General features: G+C 31.4%; 1 protein-coding gene and 1 long non-coding RNA gene across 3 annotated transcripts; one reads left to right on the top strand and one right to left on the bottom strand.

Annotated features, from left to right (window-relative positions):
* Positions 1-1,170: 1,170 nt before the first annotated feature.
* Positions 1,171-24,818, bottom strand: LOC143080281 (uncharacterized). Of its 2 annotated transcripts, none has more exons than XR_012979690.1 (2): positions 24,158-24,818; positions 1,171-3,136 (listed from the first exon to the last, which is right to left on the bottom strand). It is a non-coding gene; the product is annotated as an uncharacterized LOC143080281 (long non-coding RNA). The 2 variants fall into 2 exon arrangements; XR_012979691.1 differs by having other exon boundaries at positions 1,171-3,124.
* On the top strand, positions 10,490-21,271 carry LOC143078309 (uncharacterized). The gene is made up of 3 exons (XM_076253206.1): positions 10,490-10,659; positions 11,356-11,440; positions 20,147-21,271. The coding sequence occupies exons 1-3, from the start codon at positions 10,565-10,567 to the stop codon at positions 21,203-21,205; spliced, it is 1,239 nt and encodes a 412-aa protein (XP_076109321.1). The 5' UTR covers positions 10,490-10,564; the 3' UTR covers positions 21,206-21,271.

Below are 24,818 nucleotides of genomic sequence, written 5' to 3'. Positions count from 1 at the left end.
TTTTGGGAATTTTGGGTCATCAATGCTCCCCAACTTTGTACTTGTTTGGCTTTATAACTATTTTGATCTGAGCGTCATTGATGAGTCTTATGTAGACAAATGCGCGTCTATCGTATCATATTATAAACCTGGTACCTTTGATAACTATTCACATGTCTCGGATCTGTACCATCTTCAATGTTGTAGTTACTCGTAAAATTCTGTTACACCATTTTGTGACGACAAATACGTTTAACCTGTCCTGAAAAGCTCTTATATGACCCGTTGCCGATGTCATAATGTGTGACCTTAATTTGACAAGTCTTATCTAGTCCTCTTACTATGGGCTCACCAAACAGTACAAATATAAAAAGCAAGAACGTGTACGTAAACAATCTAATCACTAGCAAAGCAGCTATAAGCTAAAATTTGGAGTGAAAGCATCTCACACAATGAAGTATTTATAAATTAAAGTACGGTCTTCAACACAGAGACTTTGCTCACATCATAGAGCAAGCTGTAAAGGGCCCTATAAATAACAAGAGTAAAACCATTGAAACAGGAAAACCAACGGTTTAATCTATATAAACAAACGACAACCACTGAACATCAGTTATTATATCCTGTATTGTAGGGGGAAAACCAAAGGAGTCCGAACATCCGACAAAAATTCCCAAACATAACTTATTTTAAGTTCATAGAATGAAATTCAAAACAGTGTAGCTGTGGCCATTGATTGACACATTAAAATCATCCATTGACTGGGACAATTTACGTGAACGTTTGTCTGTAACGACCACTGTTCACGACGTACCTACGATAGACATTTAAACTGTGGGGTCACCAAAGGTTTCTTAACGCCTTTAATTATAAAATAATTCGAAAAATTAATCAGCAATAACCTTTGTGTTTTGATTTATATAATTGATATAAATCAAAATATCGTGTTATTTCTGATTAGTTTTTCGAATTACTTTATTTAGGTGTTGAGAACCTTTGGTAACCCCATAGTTTAAGTGTCTTTAAAAAGTACATAGTGAGCATTGGTCGTTACATACAAACGTTCACCTAAATTGTCCCAGTCAATGGATGATTTTAATGTGTCAATCAATGGCCACGTCTACACTGTTTTGAATTTCATTCTATAGCTAGAGGAGAAATATATTGTTTTCCTAATTGCAAGATAAACAATTGAAACAAGAACTGTTTAATAATAACATAAATTTAATATCAATAATACATATTATTGCTCAGACAAATGTCAATGTTTGTCATATCATCTCTCACAACTCCTCTGCAACTTCTGCACTTTTTATGCATACGTTCTCTTGTAAAAAATATAACATTTGGTTAAACCATACATAAACATTACACCCATGTAAATGTTTTGCAATGATATCTTCATTCTCATTGAGGATAAAATGCATTTTGTGTAGAAATGAACCATTGAAAACAATAGCAGGATTAACATTTTCAAGGGGACATTGCAAAAGTCTGTTAAGATGTGTTGTATATAAAATACAAGACTGAAACTGTGCAAATGTATATACGATATCCTGTATAAAATATCGATACGATTTTATACGTCCATCAGCATACTTTGTTACCTCGGAGTACAAGTTTTCAAGCCTTCCAATTATTTTGGTACCTGGTTGAAATTCTTTGTGTCGTGCAGAATATAATATGTAACCAATAAGAACAGTTTTGATGAAGTTGGTGTTAACAGACGGTTCAGCGACCCTTGCCCAGTATGCTGTAATCATCAAAAATAGGCGTGTTTGTTCTACTTGTCCATTTGTTTTATCAGACGGTACTGAACAACACAAAGCCGAGCTCAATATTTGGATTTTTACTGCAGACGACATATCCGGTATATGCAAATCTTTGAGTACTCCTATAGTACTAATAACTCCCTTTCTTGAAAATTTGCATAAACTCTCTTTTTGTCGATCATATTCTGTTATATCAGTTTCAGTTCCTAACAATAAGGCATAAATAACCTCTCGAATTGACAGGCTGCAGTCATGAGCGGAGGTATCATGTGTGCCCTCTAATTGACTCATGAGAATGTTTCTTCTGTGTATTAATGTGTTAATTATAAAGTTTGGGATTTTACCCATGCGGTGATGTTCAATTATCCACTTTCTAATACCGAATGGAAATTGTGATCGACAGAAACTCTTCCCATTACTTCTATGAATAAGGTCATGAAGGTTATAACTCGTATAGTTCCCGGTTTCTGTATATACCTCTATGGAACGGATGAGTTTTTCCTCTTCTTTCTTGTCTTCCTTACAGAAATATTGCAATTGTCTTTTGCCACTTTCAACATCTTTACAGCGTTTTATCCAGTATAAAACCTCTCTCATTACTATATAAAAGGGTTCATTACGTTCACATGGCGTTTCAAACACGTCAAAAGTTAAAATCACATGCTTGGGAAGTCTAAAGTTTTCACTATGGTGAGCTAATTGTAGAGCGTTTGAATTTTTGGGAAAGATATCGTTACCGAGCGCTGTCGCAAATAGCGCCATTTTGTGCGTTAAATAAGGAAATTTTTTCAATAAGTTCTGATAGAAATATATTTTGACTTCAACAGAGTGTTTTTTTACTCCAGTCAAAATTGATTTCAACGGTAGTGAATCAAATGGTATGTAACCGAACTGGACATTAAAGACAAAAAAGTCACTATTCGACGACAACACAGGACATTTCAAATCGTTAGCTAATTTTTGTACGTCTCTATCAGCGTCAAAATCACCTTTTAAGTAGTTGATTCTAAGTTTGTCTAATACATTCATGAAAGTAAGCTTGACAAGTATCGGCGTAAAATCTTCCGGTTCAGTAATACGACGTTTAGTTTTGCCTAATACAATTCCTATATCTTTGTTATCCATATCAAGGGCTCCACTTAAAACAACAAAAGGTGTTATCCTGCGTTTTAGAAGCCAATTGAAAAACAATTCTACCTTTATGGCATATTCGTTATAATTTCCAATGTTATCAATTTTGGGATATTTATACAGAAATTGGACTAAACAATGACCGTCGATCAGCAGTCTTATGTCTTGGAAGTCTGATATCGTCCAAAAGCTTGGGTTCTTCTTTACAAGACTGCTTATGCTTGGTATTCCCATTTTTCAGCCTACAATACAAACTGAAAATAGAAACGTTCTAGAATTCAATGTTCTTACTGTCTTGTATATCATCATGTTTCCAAAACTACAAATACGGCATACTATGGTCAGTGGAAAAAGAGAAAAAAGCAATGTGTATCACTGTTTATCTTACCTCCTATAGATTTATAGCGATATGATTGGTTAAAGAACTACACATGGTGACTATGTCATATTTAATATAGAGTATACGTTAGCAACCATACATGGTTAGTTACCATATGGGGTTAGTAAGGAGTTACTTCCCTTTCCAAACACAAATGATGCAACAACCCTTCATAAAAATAACATGGTGTTGAGGAAAAATCTGAAAGGATTCAACAGACGAAGAAATGGATGATGAAAAGTTGAAATAGGTTCATAAGACAAAATTAAAGTTAACAAGTTGTAATTGTTGGCATTAAGGGGTTACGTCCCTTTCAAAAAAAAAAAAAAAAGAAAAGAAATCGGAAAGGATTCAACAGACGAAGTATTTGAAATACATGTAATGAGCAATTAGAATTAATTCATCAAACAAGTTAAAAGCTAAAAAGTTGTTATTATTGGCATTTGTTTTCTGTTTAGACAAATAGGAGCAGTATCTTAATAAAATACCACATATGAAAATAGTCGGTAAAAGAAATTCGCTACACGGTGCGCTAGTGACCTAATACCTTATATATGGTGTCAATAAATTCCATATGGGGATTCGAGTTTCTCTCTCACCCCATATGAAATTAACTGACCCCCTATATATCGTATTAGGTCACTAACACAGCATGTAACTAATAGTATTATTCGCAAAGGAAATTTATTACCAACGGAGCGGAGCGGAGAAAATAAAACATAAAAATAAATAAGATAAAAAAATATCTTATTTGATATCAATTCTACCGTTTAATGAGGTGACCTTATGAAACGATTTTCTAATAAAAAATAGAGTTTCAGATTTGTATGCCAACAAGTAACAAACAAAGACAAAATTGTGTGCTGTATTTCCAAACCGTGCAAATGGTACCAAAAACAATCGAGATCAATCGCCCTCCGACATCCCGCATGCCAGATTGTAAACGTTTTTTTCATTTTTTTTCCAGACAATTTTATAGGTTATGATTATGTGACATCACATTTACTGACATTTTCTTTCAACGATGTTTTCTAAAGAATATCTGCAAAAACTAAATCAGCCTAGGGTACGGGAACCTGCTCGCGTCTACAATATTAAAGTACGGCAACTTATTTTTCAACTGTATGGCAACTTTCTAGTTTATAAAGTATACACTTATTGGAATATTTACCGTCCTCTTAAAGAAATCGTGCTATAGGTTCAAATACCTAATTATATTCTTCTTAAAAATTATATTTCTAATATATCCGAGTTACTCGGATATATTAGAAATAGACAGAGTTAACACCAGATACGAGATGCAATGTAATGTATTTGATTTTAAAACATTGACCAAATGAAATATCTCTTCTCCGAGTAAAATTATTTTGATGTTACTGTGACTTGTAAAAAGTGTTGATTTCCACCTATTGTAGTTCAATATGGCTTATGACAAAATAACTGATTTAGCATCTTGCTAAAGATTCGAGTATTTTCATATTGATATCGCAGAATGCTAAACAATAGATTCAAATCCGGATGCGGACCGACTACCTCATCTATACTATTAAACGAGAAGACCTCATTTTGTGTGTCGCTTCTCTTCTTTCCACAATAAATTAATCAACACGCCTCTGTGTCCTATAGGTACAGTGCATAGCCGCATTTGTCATCCATTCATATGATTATTCAGATTGAGTTATTTTGGGAGAAAAACGAGAAAAAAGGCATCCGGATATTGTCCCGTCATTGAACGAAATTTTAAGTCAGATTAGACTTCCAGCTTGCGTTTTTTTTTTGTATACTCTGAACATACATATACTACGAATAAAGTGTATTTTAAAAGATATCCCCAATAACCTATGACTGATACTTTTGCTGAATTCTCCAGTCATTCAATATTTTACAAAATTCTTCCAACAACACTTTACATACTTTAAACTACGCTCTGAATGCCCGCGATTTCGCGGGTGTGTTCTAGTAGAATATTAATATAAAGCCTTATGATCGAGAAGATAGAAGGCATGGATATGCATATCTTATATACAGAGCTATTTTAATGTTTTGTAATGATATTTTAGGAATGATATACATTTTTATATTTAAGAATTGAATGCTTCTTTTTGTAACTTCATTGGGGTGTAAAAGCGTTGACCGAAGTACATTTTGTATGAAGCGCGGAAGCGCTTCATTCTCAAAATGTGCGCACGGTCAACGCTTTTACACCCCTATGAAGTTACAAAAAGAAGCATTCAATACTTATAATTACATTTTTTAGCTATGATCAAGAAAAAACGAATTTTATATTGTTTTTATTTAATTCACCTGTGCACTTCATTGTGGGACCACGTGTTATCATGAATGAACAGTTCTATTGAGTGATACAATTGCTTACGGAATAACACGTGATGTGCTGTTAGCTAATCAGAAAAAAGTATTATAATGAAACATACATGTACATCTAATGTAATTATTTATTCATACACTCGAGCCAGAAGTTATAATGAATCAAATGAATTAAAGAAATATAGTAACACAGAATCTAATAATGGCAGGTAAACATCAGTTTAAATTCTAATGGTGTAAACACCGTGTATTTTTTTTATCTAAAGTAGGGAAGGCAATTCAAGATGGCGACTTAGATCCCTTTAGGTTTTTTCAGTATACGGATATGGATAGTAAACTGCACATTGCCAGAAAACAAAGAAATAGTGATGGCAACGTTAAATACGTTAATAATGTAATACAAATAGACAGGAAATAATAAAAAAATAAATTAAAAACATTGATTTACAAAATTTGAATCTGCTAACCGAGTCCCTGTGAACATACACACATGAACAACAGTCATTTCTACGATGACAACTATCGATTTCAAGACTTAAATGTGTATGAGTGTGTAACAAAAGCAACCATGTTAATTTCAGCATGCATGTTTAGTGAATGTGGAGTCTGAAGCTAGGACAACTCGTACACTCCTGTTTCAAATTGGACAATGTTTTGTAATTTGTTTTTACTGTTGAAATAAGTTGTTATGTTAAAACAGATAATTATTCACCTTTAGATATGTATTATTGTTGACCAATCGAGATTCTTTTTTTGCGAACCCGTCTTCAGCTGAATGTGTGATTACTGTATCGTATAACTACACGGGATTTCAAATCGAAAATAAATGCAAACCATGTGTTTTTGTGTCTTTCAAAACACAAATGATATACAGAATTAATTGCAGGATAAAGACAATAACTGTTAAGTGTCTTTAAATATTAGCTGTATTTGTACTTGGCTCGAAACAGGCGTAATAGCTCGCTCAAAGCTCGTATACACCTTGTTTCCTAGCCTCGTACAAATACAGCTGATATTTAAAGACACTAAACAGTTATTGTCTATGTATGAGGCTGATAAACTGATTCGTTTCTCAGTGTTGTGCCAAATTCAAAACAGTTTATACATATTTTGACGTTGACCATATATTGCAACTTACATTTTTAAATACATTGAAAGATATTTAATTGTAGCACAAATTTCAAATTTATTTTAATCCCTTAATGAATCCCAGATTGTGGAAAAAGTGTTCCATGATGAAATTGACAGTGTACAAAATCTCTGAGCACAAAACATCGCTGTGTTAAATTACTTTATTTAGAAAATAAACTCAACTATTTGCAGTATAAAATTGCAAAGTTTTGGTTGTTTTGAATTTTTCATATAAACGTTACAACTTTGACTCAATAGCAAAGTCTTTTTCGTGAAAAAAGTACTATAAAAAGATGACGGGCGAATATACCCCGCGGCTTCACTACCCATCAACCTTCTCTTAAATTTAGACCAAACAAAAAACTTGAAAATGAAAATTGTCTTTTATCTCTGACGATCTTTTTTTGTACCTTTGGCGTTGAATGTCCTACAAAAGACAGCGACCCCTTCTAAAGATGTATATTTATTGAATGACATGTAAGGCACTGACCGTTTATTTCTTTTATTTTTAAGGGGCATATTTGTTTAATTTCTCTCATGATAACCATTATTTTTTTTCAGAATAAAAATGCCACAAAAAAAAATAGTTCTCAAAACAAGCAGTAAATATAAAATTATTATGCCAGATTTGTTGGTCAATTTCTCAACTTCTATATTTTAATTAATCGAAAAATTACAGAAAATGGCAAATGCGTCTTTCAATGGTAATAATGATGACTCAACTGAAAATTTAAGACATGCAGATCTAGTCTAGACTTTGTACTCTTGGTCTCAGCTGTCATATACAGTTTCTTTCTAAAAACCTTGAATTTCTAAAATGGTATAATAAGTACAATAAAACCTATATATTAACCAATTGGAGATTTCGACAATGTAAATTTACTTATTTGTATACCATTCCCTGTTGAACAATTTTTGGCCTTTACAGTTAAAAAAAAATCATATATAAGGAGTCATCAGAATCTGACAGTTTGGGTCTACACGGATGGAAGGTGAATCTTGACGTTCTAAACGTATCTGCCACCGGGTCATGCAATTTTATCTATCTACATGTATTTAACGGTGTTAAAAATAATATAACTACACTGCATTTTACAATATAACTACACTTGCATTTTACCCCTCAGATCTATTTTTAAAGTTGTTTTAATATTTGTAATGTTGGGACCCCTAAAGTAAAGGAAGGCCTTCTTTCACTTTAGGGGTCCCGAAATTTTTGGATTTTACTTTAGGGGTCCCAGTCCATAAAAGTATGTTTTTTGTAATAATATAAAAAAATTTAGTTCCCTACTTGTTCTAAGTGTATTTAATTTTCCATCCTCACATTATTTATAAGATTTTTATCCTGCAGATATTGAGTCAAACTTTAAAAAATACATAATTTTGTTGTTTTTTCATTGGACCACAACCTACATTTGTATGTAAAGATAATTTGATTGGGACCCCGAAAGCAAAAGAGTGCTATATTCCTTCTTTTACTTTAGGGGTCCCACAATGCAACCTATATAAAGATAATTTAATTAGGACCCCTAAAGTAAAAGAGTTCTATAATGCCATCATTTACTTTAGGGGTCCCACAACCTATATACAAGCCCAAAAAACATATATATCGCATATCAAGATAATTTATCAGGGGCCCCTAAAGTAAAAGAGCGCTATAATGCCTTCTTTTACTTTAGGGGTCCCACAACCTATATACAAGCCGAAACCATATAAACAACCAATATAACAGACATATACAAACCAATATCATATAAACAGTCAATACAACAGAATATATAATATTACAATTACAAAATGTATTTAAATACACTCTATATTGTGGGACCCTCCATTTTTTAACAGTAATGTTGGGACCCCTAAAGTAAAGGAAGGCCCTATTTTTAGTCCCGACAGCCATGACAGGCGTGATAATCGGCCTCATTAAAAAAAACCACCAAATAAATGTCTATCAAACAAACTCAAGATTTCGGAAGTTTGGTTCAAGTTGTCCCAGAGGTACTCAATTGAGAAGATCTTTTATAAAACTGAACGGACGACGACAGACGACAAGTAATGTAATAAAAAAGAAGTTCGAACTCACCCTTCTAGTCAGTGAGTGAGGAAGTAAGTGAGTTAAAAACAACATTCTTACCTAAACTTTCACATTATTTTCTTTACAGTCATAAAACAGGAATATTTCGATTAAATTCTTGAAGTTTTTCATGACATGTCAAAGCGATAAGGAACATTTTAGGTTGTTTTCAAGGATGGTTATATTTCACAAAAGCACGACGTCACAATCAATAAGAATTTTGACATTTGAAAAGGTTGACTGATCATCTATATTTTTAATGTTGATTTCAATGAAATGAATCAAAATTACATAATTTTATATCTGTATGTTTAAAAGCATAGTAATAAAATACAGTTCAAAAAATTAAATACAGAAATTGAATCCAAATGAAGATGCTTTTCTTGTTTAGTGAAATCGAAAATCCAAATCGAAAAACGAAAACTCTTTTGATTTTGATTTTGGGAAAATCAAATACGAAAAATGAAAACACTTTCGTTTTTGGTTTTGTTTTTTGTGCAATCAAAAACGAAAAACGAAAACACTTTTGTTTTTCATTTTGTTTTTTTCAGAAATCATTTGATAAGTGGATTGATACTGTTATGTTTTGACTATGTTTTAATTTATATTTCATTTGAACTTTCATTGTTGAAATTTTATCAAAATTATTAAAGGTATTATTAGAGGACGACCGTTTTATGTTGTTTTTTCTTTTCTTGCAGATTTGTGTGTGGTGCATATTATTTATTTTTGGCAAACATGTTTATTTTTCATCTACCTGGCAAGAATATTCACCCCCACCCCGAAAATAAAATGGTAATCCCATAAGAAGATGTGGTATGAGTGCCAATGACACCTCTTCCATACAAGTCACAATTTGTAAAAAGAAACCAATTATACATATGTCAATCTTAAAAATTGATTCTTTAATATGCTGAACCTAACCGTGTATTAAGTTTTTGGATTTATGGCACGGTTTTTAAACTGGTCTACATTGAGGTCCAACGGATCAAAAATTAAACTTTGTCTGATTTCATAAAAAATTGAATTATAGGGGTTCTTTGATATGCTAAAACTAACAGTGTATTTAGATTCTTAATTTTCGGTCCCGTTTTCAAATTGATCTACATTAAGAGCCAAAGGGTCCAAAATTAAACTTTGATTGTTTTTAATAAAACTTGAATTCCTGGGGTTCTTTGATTGGGTGAATCTAAACATGTATTTAGATTTTTGATTATGGGTACAGTTTTTTAGTTGGTCCAAAATTAAACTTTGTTTGATTTCAACAAAAAATTAATATATATCATGTATATGGGGTTCTTTGATATGCTGAATCTAACCGTGTATTAAGTTTTTATAATTTTGAGCCCCATTTAAATTGGCCCACATTGAGGTCCAAAGGGTCCAAATTAAAATTTATTTGATTTAAAAAAAAAGAGGAATATATCGGGTTCTTTTATATGCTGAATCTAACCATGTATTTAGATTTTTGATTTTAGGTCAGACCTCTGCAGTTGTATTAAGCTGCGCCCTCTTTTTTCTAAGACCTTCCCTTTTTCTTAACACCTCCTGCCACTATTTTAAAATTTCTTGATCTGCCCATTTACAGAAATATAGAGCATATATGCTAACACTAAAGTTTCAGGTTACGTATTTTGTGCAAATTCAAATTTGAAATGTAAAATTTTTTTCATTTTATTCATCTCCATTCGTTTCAGGTATAAAAGTTTACCAAATGGGAAACCACTCAAGTCTGAAGGATTAAAGGTTGAATTGAATAATTTAGTGACAAAAATGATTGGTAGGAGTAATTCTTTAAATGATCTTGGATCTACACAGTCAAATGAAAGCTTTAACCAGCTTGTATCTGTAAAGGCACCTAAATCAAGGTAATTCATAATTATGTGGTATTAAATTAAATGCATTTCAGTTCCCATTCTTAAGCAACAATGAATATAAGTATAAAAAAAATATGTCGTAATCATTACTGTACCAATAAAACAACTCTATACAATAGACCAAATGACTCAGAAATTAACGGCTATGGTTACAGTAAGGCCTTTAACAATGAGCAATTCTCATATGAAAAAGTTAGCTATAAAAGGCCCCAAATCACAAATTTATATAAGAAGATGTGGTAATAGTGCCAATGAGACACCTCTTCTATCCAAGTCACAATTTGTAAAGAGATACCAATTATACATATGTCAAAGTACAACAGTCAACACAATTTAAACAAGAAAACTAACGGCAAAATTAATGTAAAAGATAAAATAAATGAAAAACAAATATGTAACATTGCAATTACTGACAGCTAGTTGAAAGCCAATAACAATAAAAAAAAAAAATACATGTAAAACTTAATTTTCTTGTCAGGCAGGTTGCAGTTTATTAGTTTTCAATGAAGGGAGTTAATACTATCATAGTAAAACTTTATATAAAAATATTAATCTTTTGCAAAGAGTCTTCATATTTGGTGAGTTGGTATGTTACTGTTACCTGCATCTTTGACATCAAGTTCAAATAAATGAAGAGGGGAATATATTTTAATGTACTTAAATAGTTCTTCATACTCTTTTTTTCAGACATTATGGTGGATCATGCTCACTTCAGAATAGGCTATCTGCAGCTGTGCTTCAGAAAAATAAAGGATATGGCTACTTATCCAAGGTAACTATGAAAATTTTTACATCTTATTTTTGAATGAAGGATGACATATTGTTTGAATACGATTTCTTCATTTTCTTTCCTTTTCTATTTCTTTCTTCTTCTTCATATTCTCAGAAAAGCCTGTTCAGACCATAACTTTCTTAATCTTTTGATGTAGCATATAATGAATTTAAAGTATGTGGGTATATTACTTGTCTCAAGTTCCAGGATTGGTAACTAAGACCTTGACCTAAAGTTCATGAAAATTAAATTTCTAGTACTCCCTGTATGTCCACTCCATGACTTTTCGTCCGTCTGACCATACTCTCATCCTCTTTCCTTACCTCACTCTAACTGAAGTTTCAACTGAAGTTTGCCTAATCAGGGAAAGTGAGTCACTTAATGTTCTAGAGTCATGCCCCTTTATAACTTGGAAAATTGCAAACTGTTTTGTTTCCTTACTCTAACATTAGTTTGACTTTATATAACTGATACATATAAGAATCACAACACTCAGACAGAGTTCAAATTTGTGTTGTAACTCATTTGTCAATCTATAGTTCTGTCCCTTTTTAACTTGGAAAATTGCAAAGCTACAGCGGAGGCATTTATGACATCTTACACATTCTCCCTTAATAAATTTTATCTTTTTGAAACCATGTTACATGTTGCATCCAATGTTTATATACAAGGAGATTACTGTAACAGTATTGCTTTTTTAGCCCTGCAGATATAAATTGTACAATTTAGTCACAAATTATGTTTATCTAGTATGTAACTCAATTATCTTTGACCTTGATACTTTTAATTACTTGAATATAAATAATCCAAAAGCTAAGGAAAAAGTGTTAGATATAAAGGAAATTTACAACTTAACTGATCCATTTAGAGAACTATATCCAGAAAGTAAAAGATATACTTGGAGGAAACCAAACCCTATAAAACAGGCCAGACTAGATTTTTTTTTAGTTTCACAGAGCTTTTATCCAAATGTACATGACTTAAAGATACAAAATAGTTATAAATCAGATCACTCGCCTATTATTTTACAAATAAAACTTAATAACTTCAGAATTGGGAGGGGTTTATGGAAATTTAACAATTCTCTTTTATATGATCCAGATTATATCCATATTGTAAAAGAGGTAATAAATAAAACTAAAGAACAATATGCTTCTCTTGTATATAATCGAGAAAACCTAAACTTAGTAGACTCTAGTGAAATTGAGTTCACAATTAGTGATCAATTATTTTTAGAAACATTGTTAACTGAAATAAGGGGGAAAACAATATCGTATGCTTCATTTAAAAAGAAAAAAACAAATAAATTAGAACATTTGCTAGCTGAAGATATAAACAAGTTGGAAGAAATAACCCAAACAGATGAAATTTTGGAACAGATAGAAAAAAAGAAAACGGATCTTAGAATTATCAGACAAAATAAAATGAGGGGTCAATACATAAGGTCAAAAACACAATGGGTAGAAGAAGGAGAGAAACCGTCAAAGTTTTTCATAAATTTAGAGACAAAAAATTATGTCAATAAAACAATTCCTAAATTAATTGATCAAACAGGAAATATAATTGAAAACCAAAAACAAATTCTAAACGAAGCCAAAAATTATTACAAAAATCTATATTCCAAAAATGAGACTATAAAATCTATTAATCTGAATAATGCTTTACCCCATAAAGATATACCAAAACTATCTGAAAATATGAAAGAGTCGTTAGAAGGGGAAATATCATTTATAGAATTGACTGATGCAATTAAAAGAATGAAAAATGAGAAAAGCCCTGGATCAGATGGATATACAAATGAATTTCTTAAATTTTTTTGGATTGATATAGGTAAATTCATACATAGATCAATCAAATATGGCTATAATCAAGGGGAAATGTCTATTACCCAAAAACAAGGAATTATAACTTGCATTCCAAAAGGTGACAAACCAAAACAATACATGAAGAATTGGCGGCCAATCAGTCTTTTAAATAATATATATAAATTAGCATCAAGTTGCATTGCAGAAAGGATAAAGTCAGTTTTAACAATTTTAATTAATAATGATCAGACCGGATTTATACCTGGTAGATTTATTGGTGAAAACACCAGATTAATATATGATTTACTACACTACACTGAAGAAAATGATATCCCCGGCATTCTCCTCCTCATTGACTTCGAAAAAGCTTTTGATACAATATCCTGGATTTTTATAGAACAAGTTCTTGACTTTTTCAACTTTGGAAATTCCATAAAACATTGGGTTAAAACTTTTTTTACAAATACTAAATCAGCAATAACGCAGAATAATTTTCTATCAGATTTTTTTACAATTGAAAGAGGTTGCAGACAAGGGGATCCTTTATCTCCTTACATTTTCTTGTTATGTGCAGAAATTTTAGGAATATTACTTAGGAAAAACGAAAACATAAAAGGTATTACTATTGAAGACTCTGAATTTTTGATATCACAATATGCTGATGACACCACACTTATTTTAGATGGTTCACCAGAATCCTTAGATGCATCTCTTTGTGTTTTAGAACTATATGCTGAATGGTCTGGTCTCAAGATGAATTTAGAGAAAACAAAGGTAGTCTAGATTGGGAAAAAGAAATATAGCCAAGATACAATGTGTGTAAAGTGGGGATTGGAGTGGGGTTCCAACAGATTTACGCTCTTGGGTATTAAATATTCAGTAGACTTACAAGAAATGGAAACACTAAATTTTGAACCCAAATTTAAAGAGATAGAAAGAACAATGAAAAGCTGGTCTAACAAATACTTATCCCCAATTGGAAAAATTACAATAATTAAAAGTCTTATAATTTCAAAGCTCAATCACCTATTTTTAACTTTACCAAATCTTAATAATGGATTACTAAATCAATTCATAAAAAAATTATTTGATTTTATTTGGGATGGTAAACCAGACAAAATTAAAAGGGAAACAATTGCTCAAATATATGAACTGGGTGGACTTAACATGTTAAATCTAAAACAATACATCAAAGGATTAAAACTAACTTGGATAAGAAGAATAATCAAACAAACTAATAACTATTGTAAATTACTAACTTGTACTGAAAAAATTGAATTAAATGAATTATTCTTGGTAGGTCCAAGAACACAAGTTAAAAATCCTTTTTGGCTGGAGGTTTTTAATGCTTGGACTGAACTACAAACCAAAGTAGCTATTAAGAACGAATATGATTTTATCGCATCTAATCTTTGGAATAATAAAGAAATTAAAATTGGTAATCAAACCCCTCTGTATAAAAAATGGACTGAAAAGGGTGTCTGGCTAATAAATGATTTAATTGATAATAATGGACATTTAATGAATTGGCAGGAATTTAAAAAAACATATGATGTTGATACCAACTTTCTTATATTTCAAGGAGTAATGTCAGCTGTTTATTTCTATATGAAAAGTCTTGATATTAAAAATAATCAGCTTATGAAGCCTTATGGGCCAATTATACCAACTACTATTTCTATATTTATGAAATCTACAAAAGGATCAAAAGACATGTATAATGTTTTAAATAAAAAAATAACCAATATCACATCACAGGAAAAGTGGTCTTTAATCCTAAATAGACATAATATTATTTGGAATAAAATATACAGACTTCCATTTTACATTACTAAAAACTCAAAATTACAGTGGCTCCAATACAGGATTAATCACAGAATTTTGGGAACAAATAAATTTCTCTACAAAATTAAAATCTCACAAAACAATAAATGCACTTTCTGTTCAGACTCAATAGAAACTATTGAACACATATTCTGGACATGTCCAAAAGTTTTTGATGTTTGGGAAGAACTTAATAAATGGATATTTGCAAAAGTCCAAATTGAACTACCACTTAATTTAGATATTGTCTTATTTGGGATATTAGAAAAAACAGAAAAAAACTACATAAGAAATCTCATAATACTATTAACCAAATATTATATATACAAAACAAAAATGCAATGTGGACAAGTAAATAGTGTAGCCTTAAAAAATTACCTTAAAGAAAATTTGTTCATTGAAAAAATAATATTTTATAAAAATAAACCATTGCAAAGAGCGTACACCTGCTGGAACCCCTGGCTCCTACTAATAGAATGATTTTATAAGCTAACTCTCATGTAATAAAAATATCTACCCAATCCATGCTACCTTAGATTTAGATTTTCTATTCCTTTTTATAATTATTAATAATATCAATATACGTTTATAGAAGGATTCAAAATATCAACTTTATGTACTCGTCTCGATTTTGCTGATGTACTATGAACTTATTTACTATAATTATATTGCATATATGAAGTTCTTTGCCAATAAACACATTACAAAAAAAAAATCTTTGACTTTCTTCTCAAATTATTATCTTTATAAATAAGAAGATGTGGTATGTGTGCTAATGAATCACCCCGGCGAGAAGAAATTCATGACTTCATGAACTATCATGAATGGTTCGTGAATGTTCATGAATGGTACATGAAAATTCATAAATAATTCATAAATGAAGGTTCATGAATTTAATTCATGAACTGTTCATTAAAAGTATTTTATGAATGTTCATGAAGTTTTGATGAATCACTAGCTGCTCATAAAAATTCATGAAATGTTCATTAAAAGTATTTATGAATGTTCATGAAGTTTTGATGAATCACTAGATGTTCATAAAAATTCATGAAATGTTCATTAAAAGTATTTTATGAATGTTCATGAAGTTTTGATGAATCACTAGCTGCTCATAAAAATTCATGAAATGTTCATTAAAAGTATTTTATGAATGTTCATGAAGTTTTGATGAATCAGTAGCTGCTCATAAAAAATCATGAAATGTTCATTAAAAGTATTTTATGAATGTTCATGAAGTTTTGATGAATCACGAGCTGATCATTGAAATTCTTGAAATGTTCATCTGTCATATGCATGTGTTATGAATAATAGATGATTTAGTAACTGGTAACACTGCGTGTGGGACTGTCACTGCTGTTACTGGTTTGCTGCAAGAAGGTTTTTTTTACTGTTCCTTTCCCTAAACTGCTAAAGATGTAAATTCTGATTTTCTCCAAATTCACATATGTGCCTTTCTATTAATTGTCGTCCGGCATATAAATAACTTAGAAAAATATCAGATCAATGATAGATAGGCCCAACGACAGACGTTTCTCAACGTATGTACAATGTAAACAAACCTTGACCTCGTGGTTTTAATCGTACTGAACAGTTCGGCCCTAAAAATACCTCCCAAGTGAGTCCACTTGTTTATTCACATGCACCATGTGCCGTTTAAACTAAAGATTTTTTTTTTATTATACTTAATAAAACTGCATATTAATAAATATTTGTTTGCGACACCCTTGATTTATTTTCATACTTCCGTTACGGCACAGATCAACTTCTGGCCGATATTATCTGGGGCGAGATTGTCACAGTCTCAACGTCAGCGTAAGTGCATTCTTGGGTAATACGTCACCAAAATGGAGATTACGCTGATGGAAACACGGAAAAGACATTTCCAGTCAGAAAGATTTCAGATAAGTGCATTACAAATTTAATTTAACATGACAGACATGTGTATATTATTATAAAATATAATTTGTTGAGGAAATAAAATTTTTTTATGGTTTCTTTGAGCAAAGCAACATCAGAAAGTCTGAAAGCATATTTGAAAATTTATTTTTAATTATATAAACAAAATGAATAATTGTTTCCACATATGATTATTGGTAGTTACCTAAAATTTATACTTTTTGAATTGTTTGAATTGTTCTTTTGTGAAAATAATAAGTAGCCAGTTTTTTTAATCTTCAGGGGATAAAAAGGGGGAGGGTTTTGAAATGAATTTGATTCATTAACAGCTTCAGATGTAGTGTATAAACAGGCAACAACATTTCAATTGAATTTTATTGCTTTAAAACATCTAGAACAATTGATTCTTTGTGGATTTTTTTTATACTTTTAGGGGATTGAATGATTAAATATCAAAATGGAGCTGCCAGTTTTGATAGTAAAACAGATTCCGTGGAGATTTTAGTTACATTTATTCAGCGATTCTACTTGGAAGAACAGAGACAACAAAATATTACAGAAAGAAGCAGAAACTTTACATGTATCCTTTTATATTATTATATCTGACGCATAGTTACTTTAGTTTTAATATTGGGTGGGTACAGGTGCAGATCCAGCCATTTTAAAAAAGGTGTGGGGTTCAAACTATGTACTATAACAGTCTGCGACGTTAACCACTAGCCCGATGCCCCAGACTTGTAATTTTCAGCTCGGACTAGTAAATTTTATTTATCGCTAGCCCGACCGGACTAGTAAGAAATATAACGTCCTTTCTATGTTATTTGAAATTTGAACATTTTTGAAGTTCAAATTGACAAGTAATGCAGAAAAGATCGCCAAATCAATGCGTTGCGAAGTCTAAACTATCGAGATCGATAATTTGTACATTTCCCGAGGAAGTGAAACAGAAACGAAAACCAGTCGCAATAGTTCCGGTAACTCGATCTGTCGTATAACCAGAAGAAAGTGGACCAACACGGACACATTAAATTTTCTAATAATGACGGCAATTGTTTATAAAACGAAAAGACTAACAAGTTTTCCCCCGATTAATTATATATCTTTAATGTTATAAAAATGTTTAAGTTTACTTCACATCATCAATAAAGTTATTAAAATAGATGTATGTCATTATGAGTTATCTTAACAACATCGTGTTGGTACACTTCGATTTTTTTGGTAATTAGAAAGACCGGAGAACGTAAACATTCTTCAATGTACCGATGGGGCAAAGCCAGGAAAGCTATAAAACGAAAGAGATCAAATGATGACGTTTCTGAACAAACAAAAAATCCGAGGTAACCAGGACCAGAGGGTTTCGGATCTCGTGTAGTTGGAAGAATGACCGTCATCCTTAATAAATAAACTCATACTACAACAACCTGTTGATGGATAAGTTGAGATATATATTGATGATAAAAGTAAATTAAATTTGTATAAAGGACTTGATCCAAATCTATTGATCAAACCTTACCTCTCTAACTCAAACTTTAAATTTAGAAAATTAATTACAAAACTTACAAATCAGTGACCATTCATTTATTAATTAAAAAAGAAAGGCATTTTCAAATTCCTCACTTTGCAAAAAAATCAAAGTACTAGATGATGAAAAACATTTATTAATAAATTGTTCTCACAATTCAAATATTAGATTAACATATTTTAATTGCATTAACAGAGAAAATAATTCATTTGCTAATCTCACTAACAATGAAATATTTTTATACTTTAACTTAACCCATCAACACCAACACAAGTGAAAAAACTATTATCCTTTATAAAAAAAAGTCAATGGAACTGAGGACAGGGGACCCTTTAATATTTACCTGAATTAGTATATATATAATATATTGAGTGACTTATAATTTATTGTCTTTATTTGTTTTTGTTGTTCTTATATGTCACAAACTAAAGTTTATATATGGCAATAAAACTTTGAATTGAACTGAATTCTTAATGTTTTGCACGTACTGCAAAGAAAATAACAAAACCAATTTTGCTAAAGGGATGTTTAAATTAAAACTAAAGCAATTATTAAAAGACTATGAGGAATAAAAAAAACTATAAATTACTTGGAAACTCTGACATTGTTTTTGTTATGAACTTATCATGACTAAAAATTAATAGTGTAGGAAGTTTTCCTTGTTCAATAATTTTTTGCAAATGTAAAATCCTTAAAATTAGCTAAAAAAAATAATTTTTAACCAGCTTAAACCCTTTCAGGTGTGCTCAAAATGCAGGATTTTGTATCTAAGATTTCAAAATTTTTTTGGGGGGCATGCCCCCAAACCCCCCTAGCTGGATCAGGTCGCTTCGCGACCCTCACCAGTGTCGGACTAGTGGAAATTATTCAGGACTAGTAAATTTAAATAATTACTAGTCCAGTGGACTAGTACTCTCAAAAGTTTTTGGTGCAGACTGCTATAAACCCTTTCATATGCATTGATCTTGCTAAAAAAGGGTGGGTTCCAATCCCCCCCAGAATCCTCTCCTTGACAGTAAATTACCCCTGTGAGATGATAATGAATAATTCATGAATATGCATGAACATTTCATGAACTGTTCATGAACAGATTTCATGAACAGTTCATCATATCTTCATGAACATTTGATGAGCAATTCATGAACTGAAAATCGACAGTAATGTTCATGAACTTTAATGTTCATGAACAATTCATGAACAAGAAAGGTTCATGAACATTTAAGTGTTCATGAACTTCAATGTTCATGAACAATTTATGAACAAAGTTCATGAACAATTCATGAACAAGAAAGGGTTCATGATCATTGTTGTTCATGAACATTTAAATGCTCATGAACCTTTCTTGTTCATGAATTGTTCATGAACATTAAAGTTCATGAACATAACTGTCGATTTTCAGTTCATGAATTGCTCATCAAATGTTCATGAAGATATGATGAACTGTTCATGAAATCTGTTCATGAACAGTTCATGAAATGTTCATGCATATTCATGAATTATTCATTATCATCTCACAGGGGCAACTATCCATCCAAGTCACAATAAAAAAAGAGTTACTATTATAGGTCAAAATTTGTGTTCAAGATGGAGATTACTGTTTTTTCATGATTTTAATGCATATATGTATTACATTTTAATTATGTTGCAATTTTTGCTTAGATCAATGAAGCAGCAAACCTCTCTCCAGGAGAATTTACGATGGCAATTTCGGCTGTAAGAGATCAAAAAATGGAAAAAAGGAAAGAAAAGAAAAATTCAAAGGAATACAAAGTCGACCGTATACAAAAGAAAAGGAACCGCAATACAAATGAGCGTAAACATCTTGTAAGAGAAGGTAAAACCTATGGATCTCAAATGGAGTTTGATCAACAACAGGACCCTGAGCTTACCACAGAAATTCCACTTCCTTTTAATCTTGATGGCACTGAATGCAAAGTTTTTTTTTATTTAGAAACAACAGGCTTGGGAAGGAATAGCGACATCATTCAAATAGCAGCTAAGTCATATTCAAATAGTTTTAATAGGTATGTCATTCCAAGAGTGGACATTCAGATTGAGGCCAGTAAGATAACTGGTATAACTTACAGCCATGGAACGAATAAAATGTATGTTCGAGGACAAATAGTTGAACCGATGTCACTTCATAAAGCTCTACTTGATTTCATACATTTTTTAAAGGAACAGAATCAGCCAATAATATTAGGTCATAACATTTGTAACTTTGATATTCCTGACCCTGTAATTGTTAACAAATTGAAAGAATATAGTTTGTTTTCGACATTTTGTGAAACAGTGAAAGGTTTTATTGACACAATGAAAGTGGCTATAAAGTATATTCCCAAACATGATGTAGAACATTTTAAGCAGCAGACTCTTGTCAAACAGTTTGTAGGAGAAAATTACCTCGCCCACAATGCAATAGAGGATGTGGATTCATTAAAAACATTATATGACAGTAAACTTGCTTTACTTGTGAAATCTGATGATGTATTTGCCATTTCATACCACAATTGCATGGACTGCTACTCTGGCTTACTAAGTAGTAAAATTGTTTCAAGGCCAGTTTGCATGCAACTAGCAAAAGATGGTATATCGTTGAAACACCTCAAACTGGCATCTGTACGAGATGTAAATGGATTGAAATTTGTCTTACAGGACCATAAGATACCACCAAAGAGTGTGAAATGCATTCAGGACTACTTTCAGACTGAGGAATGAATTTTGTATGGCCAAAAAATAAATATCTGTCTGCGTTTTCTTATAACCTGACTGTGTCAACCCGAATACTTGTTTTATTATTCTCCCAACACAATGAATTTACCAGGGATAAGATGTTTCAGTCTCAGTTTGTCTGTCCTTTTCTTGTTAGTTAAACTCCTTAAAAACGGCACAACATAATTTAATGAAACTTAGAAGGTGGTAAGAATGCAATTAGTGTGTACATAAAACAAAGTTATATGAAAAATTGATTCCCTGCATTATGATTTTATATTTTGAGTTATTGTCCCAGTTCAATTGACACTGAATAATAAAGAATTTGCCATTTTTCGTCTGCAGAAAAAATGACCGCCAAAGTCAAACATTCTTATTACTAGTGGTTGGATATTGTACCCTATCATATAGATATGCCAAAAACTATTTCTCTGAAGCTACTAAAAAAAATAAGAACCAAACTTTAAAGTCTCATAATGGTCAAAATTGCAAGGAACACACCACTTCATGTTAACCCATCTGATATACCAAAGATGTAAGAACAAGGTCAAAAGTTATGGCTTGGTCATTTTCATGCAAAAAAAACTACATTAAGTTGACTTTATGGTCAAATTGAGAACACATGAAGGTCATCATGGTGCAACAAACATTATCTGATGATGATTCATCTACGTACCAAAGATCTAAGGCCAAGGTCAAAAGACAACATGGCATGGTAGAGTGTTTATAGTAAAAAGTAAAATTGACCTTGAGGTCAAATATAAGGTCACATGAAGGTCATCACAACACAGGACACTCCATCTCATTATTATACATCCTCATACAAAAGATGCAAGACCTATGTCAAAAGACAAAAAAATGCATATGGCCTTGTTTTTTTATTCTATCAAAAAATACATTTATTTGACCTTGAGGTCAAAGTACAAGGTCACATGAAGTCATCATGAAATGTGACATTCTACCTCATGATGATACGTCAACATAAAAAATATATAAGCTCTAGGTCAAAAGACAAGAAAACTATGCCCCAAATATACTATCAGAATGGAAATTGCTCTTATTTATTGAGGGTGGTGGTATTATAAAAAAATTAAATTGAAAAAAAATCTGGTGGTTAAAAGTTTATAATATTTTACAAATTTAACAAACTAATATAGCAGTACAAATGGTTGGTTTTTAAAAAAAAATTAAACGACACATTTTTTTTTTTTTTTTAATATCGTCTTCAAATACTGGACCCAAATTTTGCGGGCTGAATTTAAGACCCCCCTTTTTTAATTCGGACAAAAATTAAAATCCAGAACAAAAAAAATACAAGCAAAACGAACTGGTGAACTAATATTTGCCTTAGTTTTCACTATTAACTATGCTTTTGTCAATTTAGGATCTTTTTTTTTTAACATATATACCCATATTTCTGAAGCCTTAAAATTATGCTAATATTAGCATGTAAAATATGTCATATTCGAGTTGCCAAAACTTTTTAAAGTATGGTTCAAATCTTTTGAAATTTTTACAAAATGTTTAGCTTAACCTAGTTTATCAATGGGATAAAAACAAGAAAAATTAAACGACAGGTTTTTTTTTGTGTTTAGTGTTGGGTACCCCCTTAAATAAGGTTTATTCTACATTTTTTTTCTTCTTCCGATAACTAATATCTAAAACAATTTCGAGGAAAAAAAGTTCCTTATCAAATGGTAAAATCAAGATCTCAATTACACCAAACGAATGGATAACAACTGTCATATTCCTGACTTGGTACAGTCATGTTCTTATGTAGAAAATGGGGGAATAAATGGACAAAAAACAAGGCGTAGAAGATATACTAAAAGCTACGTTTTATTATTTATATACATGTACAAAAAAGTTGTCAAGGAAGCCAATACATAGTAGGGACTTTAAACAAAGCAGACAATAAACTGAGATGTAATAAACAAATGATAAAAGATACAAGAGGGACAGTTAAACTCATAAATCGAAAATACACTGATAACGCCATGGCTAAAAATGAAAAGGACAAACAGACAAACAATAGTACACATGACACAGCATAAAAAAACTAAAGAATAAACAACACGAACCCCACCAAAAACTAGGAGTGATATCAAGTGCTCCGGAAGGGTAAGCAGATCCTGCTCCACATGTGGCACTCGTCGTGTTGCTTATGAGATAACCAATCCGGTAAATAGTTTAATTTGGTGGGTCACATTTATGAATGGGAAGGGGATTGTAGTTACGTAAGGAACATATACGATATCATTTGTGAAACGGTAATTCCATAACGGTCAACCAAGTCGTGATGGCGTCCGTAAATTTACGAAGAGATGATTTCAACTTAAACTTTTATGATGAATTATCAGGCTGAAAGAAGACAGCCTCTACTATCCATTTCACCACAAGCGCAAGTGGATAGTGGAAGTTTGCTTTAGTCAGACTGATGGATCCTTTGACCACAGTGGATCTTAGTGGAGAGCATTTTTTTAATAAGAAATTTCATTTATTACAACTTCTGCGTAGTATTTACGTAATACCATCGATCGCCACATTTGTATTACACACATGTATGTTTTTTCCGTCTTTATTGACACTGGTCATATTGCATTTTTATTAAATAAATGATTTTAAAAACTCCTCACATGAAGAGAAAGGAAAAGCCAGAGACCCCTTAATATTTTTACATCCAAAGAAAAAAGCCAAATTTTAGTATGCGTGATGCGCAGTTCTTCGACGCTTGGGGAAGGTACATATATACTCATGTGCGTGTTTTCCGGTAATGATCAGGAAAGGCTGTACATGTAGATGATTTTGAAACCTTACTATTGAACCTTACCTTTTCTGTTATATCCCATTCAAAACGTCTTCAATGATGATATATAAATAAAACACAGTTGGCAAAGTTTCAAATGATTCAGTAGCATACAGATTGTAAATTACATTTGTTAGTTTATATAAACTTACCTATCATATATGTAGAGAGTTACATGTATTTATCTAAATGCGTAGATACAATCTTTTCCTTGACATACATATATACAATAAAACTACGATCATGCACTTCTTAATATCGCATATCTTCTTTGAATCTATTACACTGTGTGTACATAAACTGATTTCCGGAAAATTGTAAAAAGTAATTTCCAAGAAATTCAAGTCCATGTCTCGCGATTAACTCCCCTTCAGCTGATTTACGTAAACGAATAGGGAAAAAAGGGAAAATGAGTGGCACGGGGTTATCTACTGAAACCTTTATTGACACAATCAAAATCAAACTTTGAAATTTAATTAAGATCTCGATCAAAGATTGTATGCCTGATACCTGAGAAGTGTATGTATGAATTTCGATTTTACTATGAAACTGAAAGTAAAAACGGGTCATGATTTTCACAAAACTGCAATAAATAATTTATTTAAACATGTTAAAAGTGTCTATGAATAGAAACACGTAGCATACACATATATTTAAAAAGAGTAGATTAATCAGTAAGAAGATTAACACAATTACACAAATACAATCATAAATTGCCTAACAAAGTAATTTGAAGGAGTGAACAGCCTATTTAGTATGTAAATATTCAAATGTAAATGAAATTCAATACTAACAATGCGATAAAATTAAACG

The sequence above is a fragment of the Mytilus galloprovincialis genome, chromosome 6 (genome assembly GCF_965363235.1).
Source record: "Mytilus galloprovincialis chromosome 6, xbMytGall1.hap1.1, whole genome shotgun sequence".
Taxonomy (NCBI): Eukaryota; Metazoa; Mollusca; class Bivalvia; order Mytilida; family Mytilidae; genus Mytilus; species Mytilus galloprovincialis.
The sequence above is the reverse complement of the archived record's forward strand: the minus strand, read 5'-3'. Positions and strand labels throughout refer to the sequence as shown.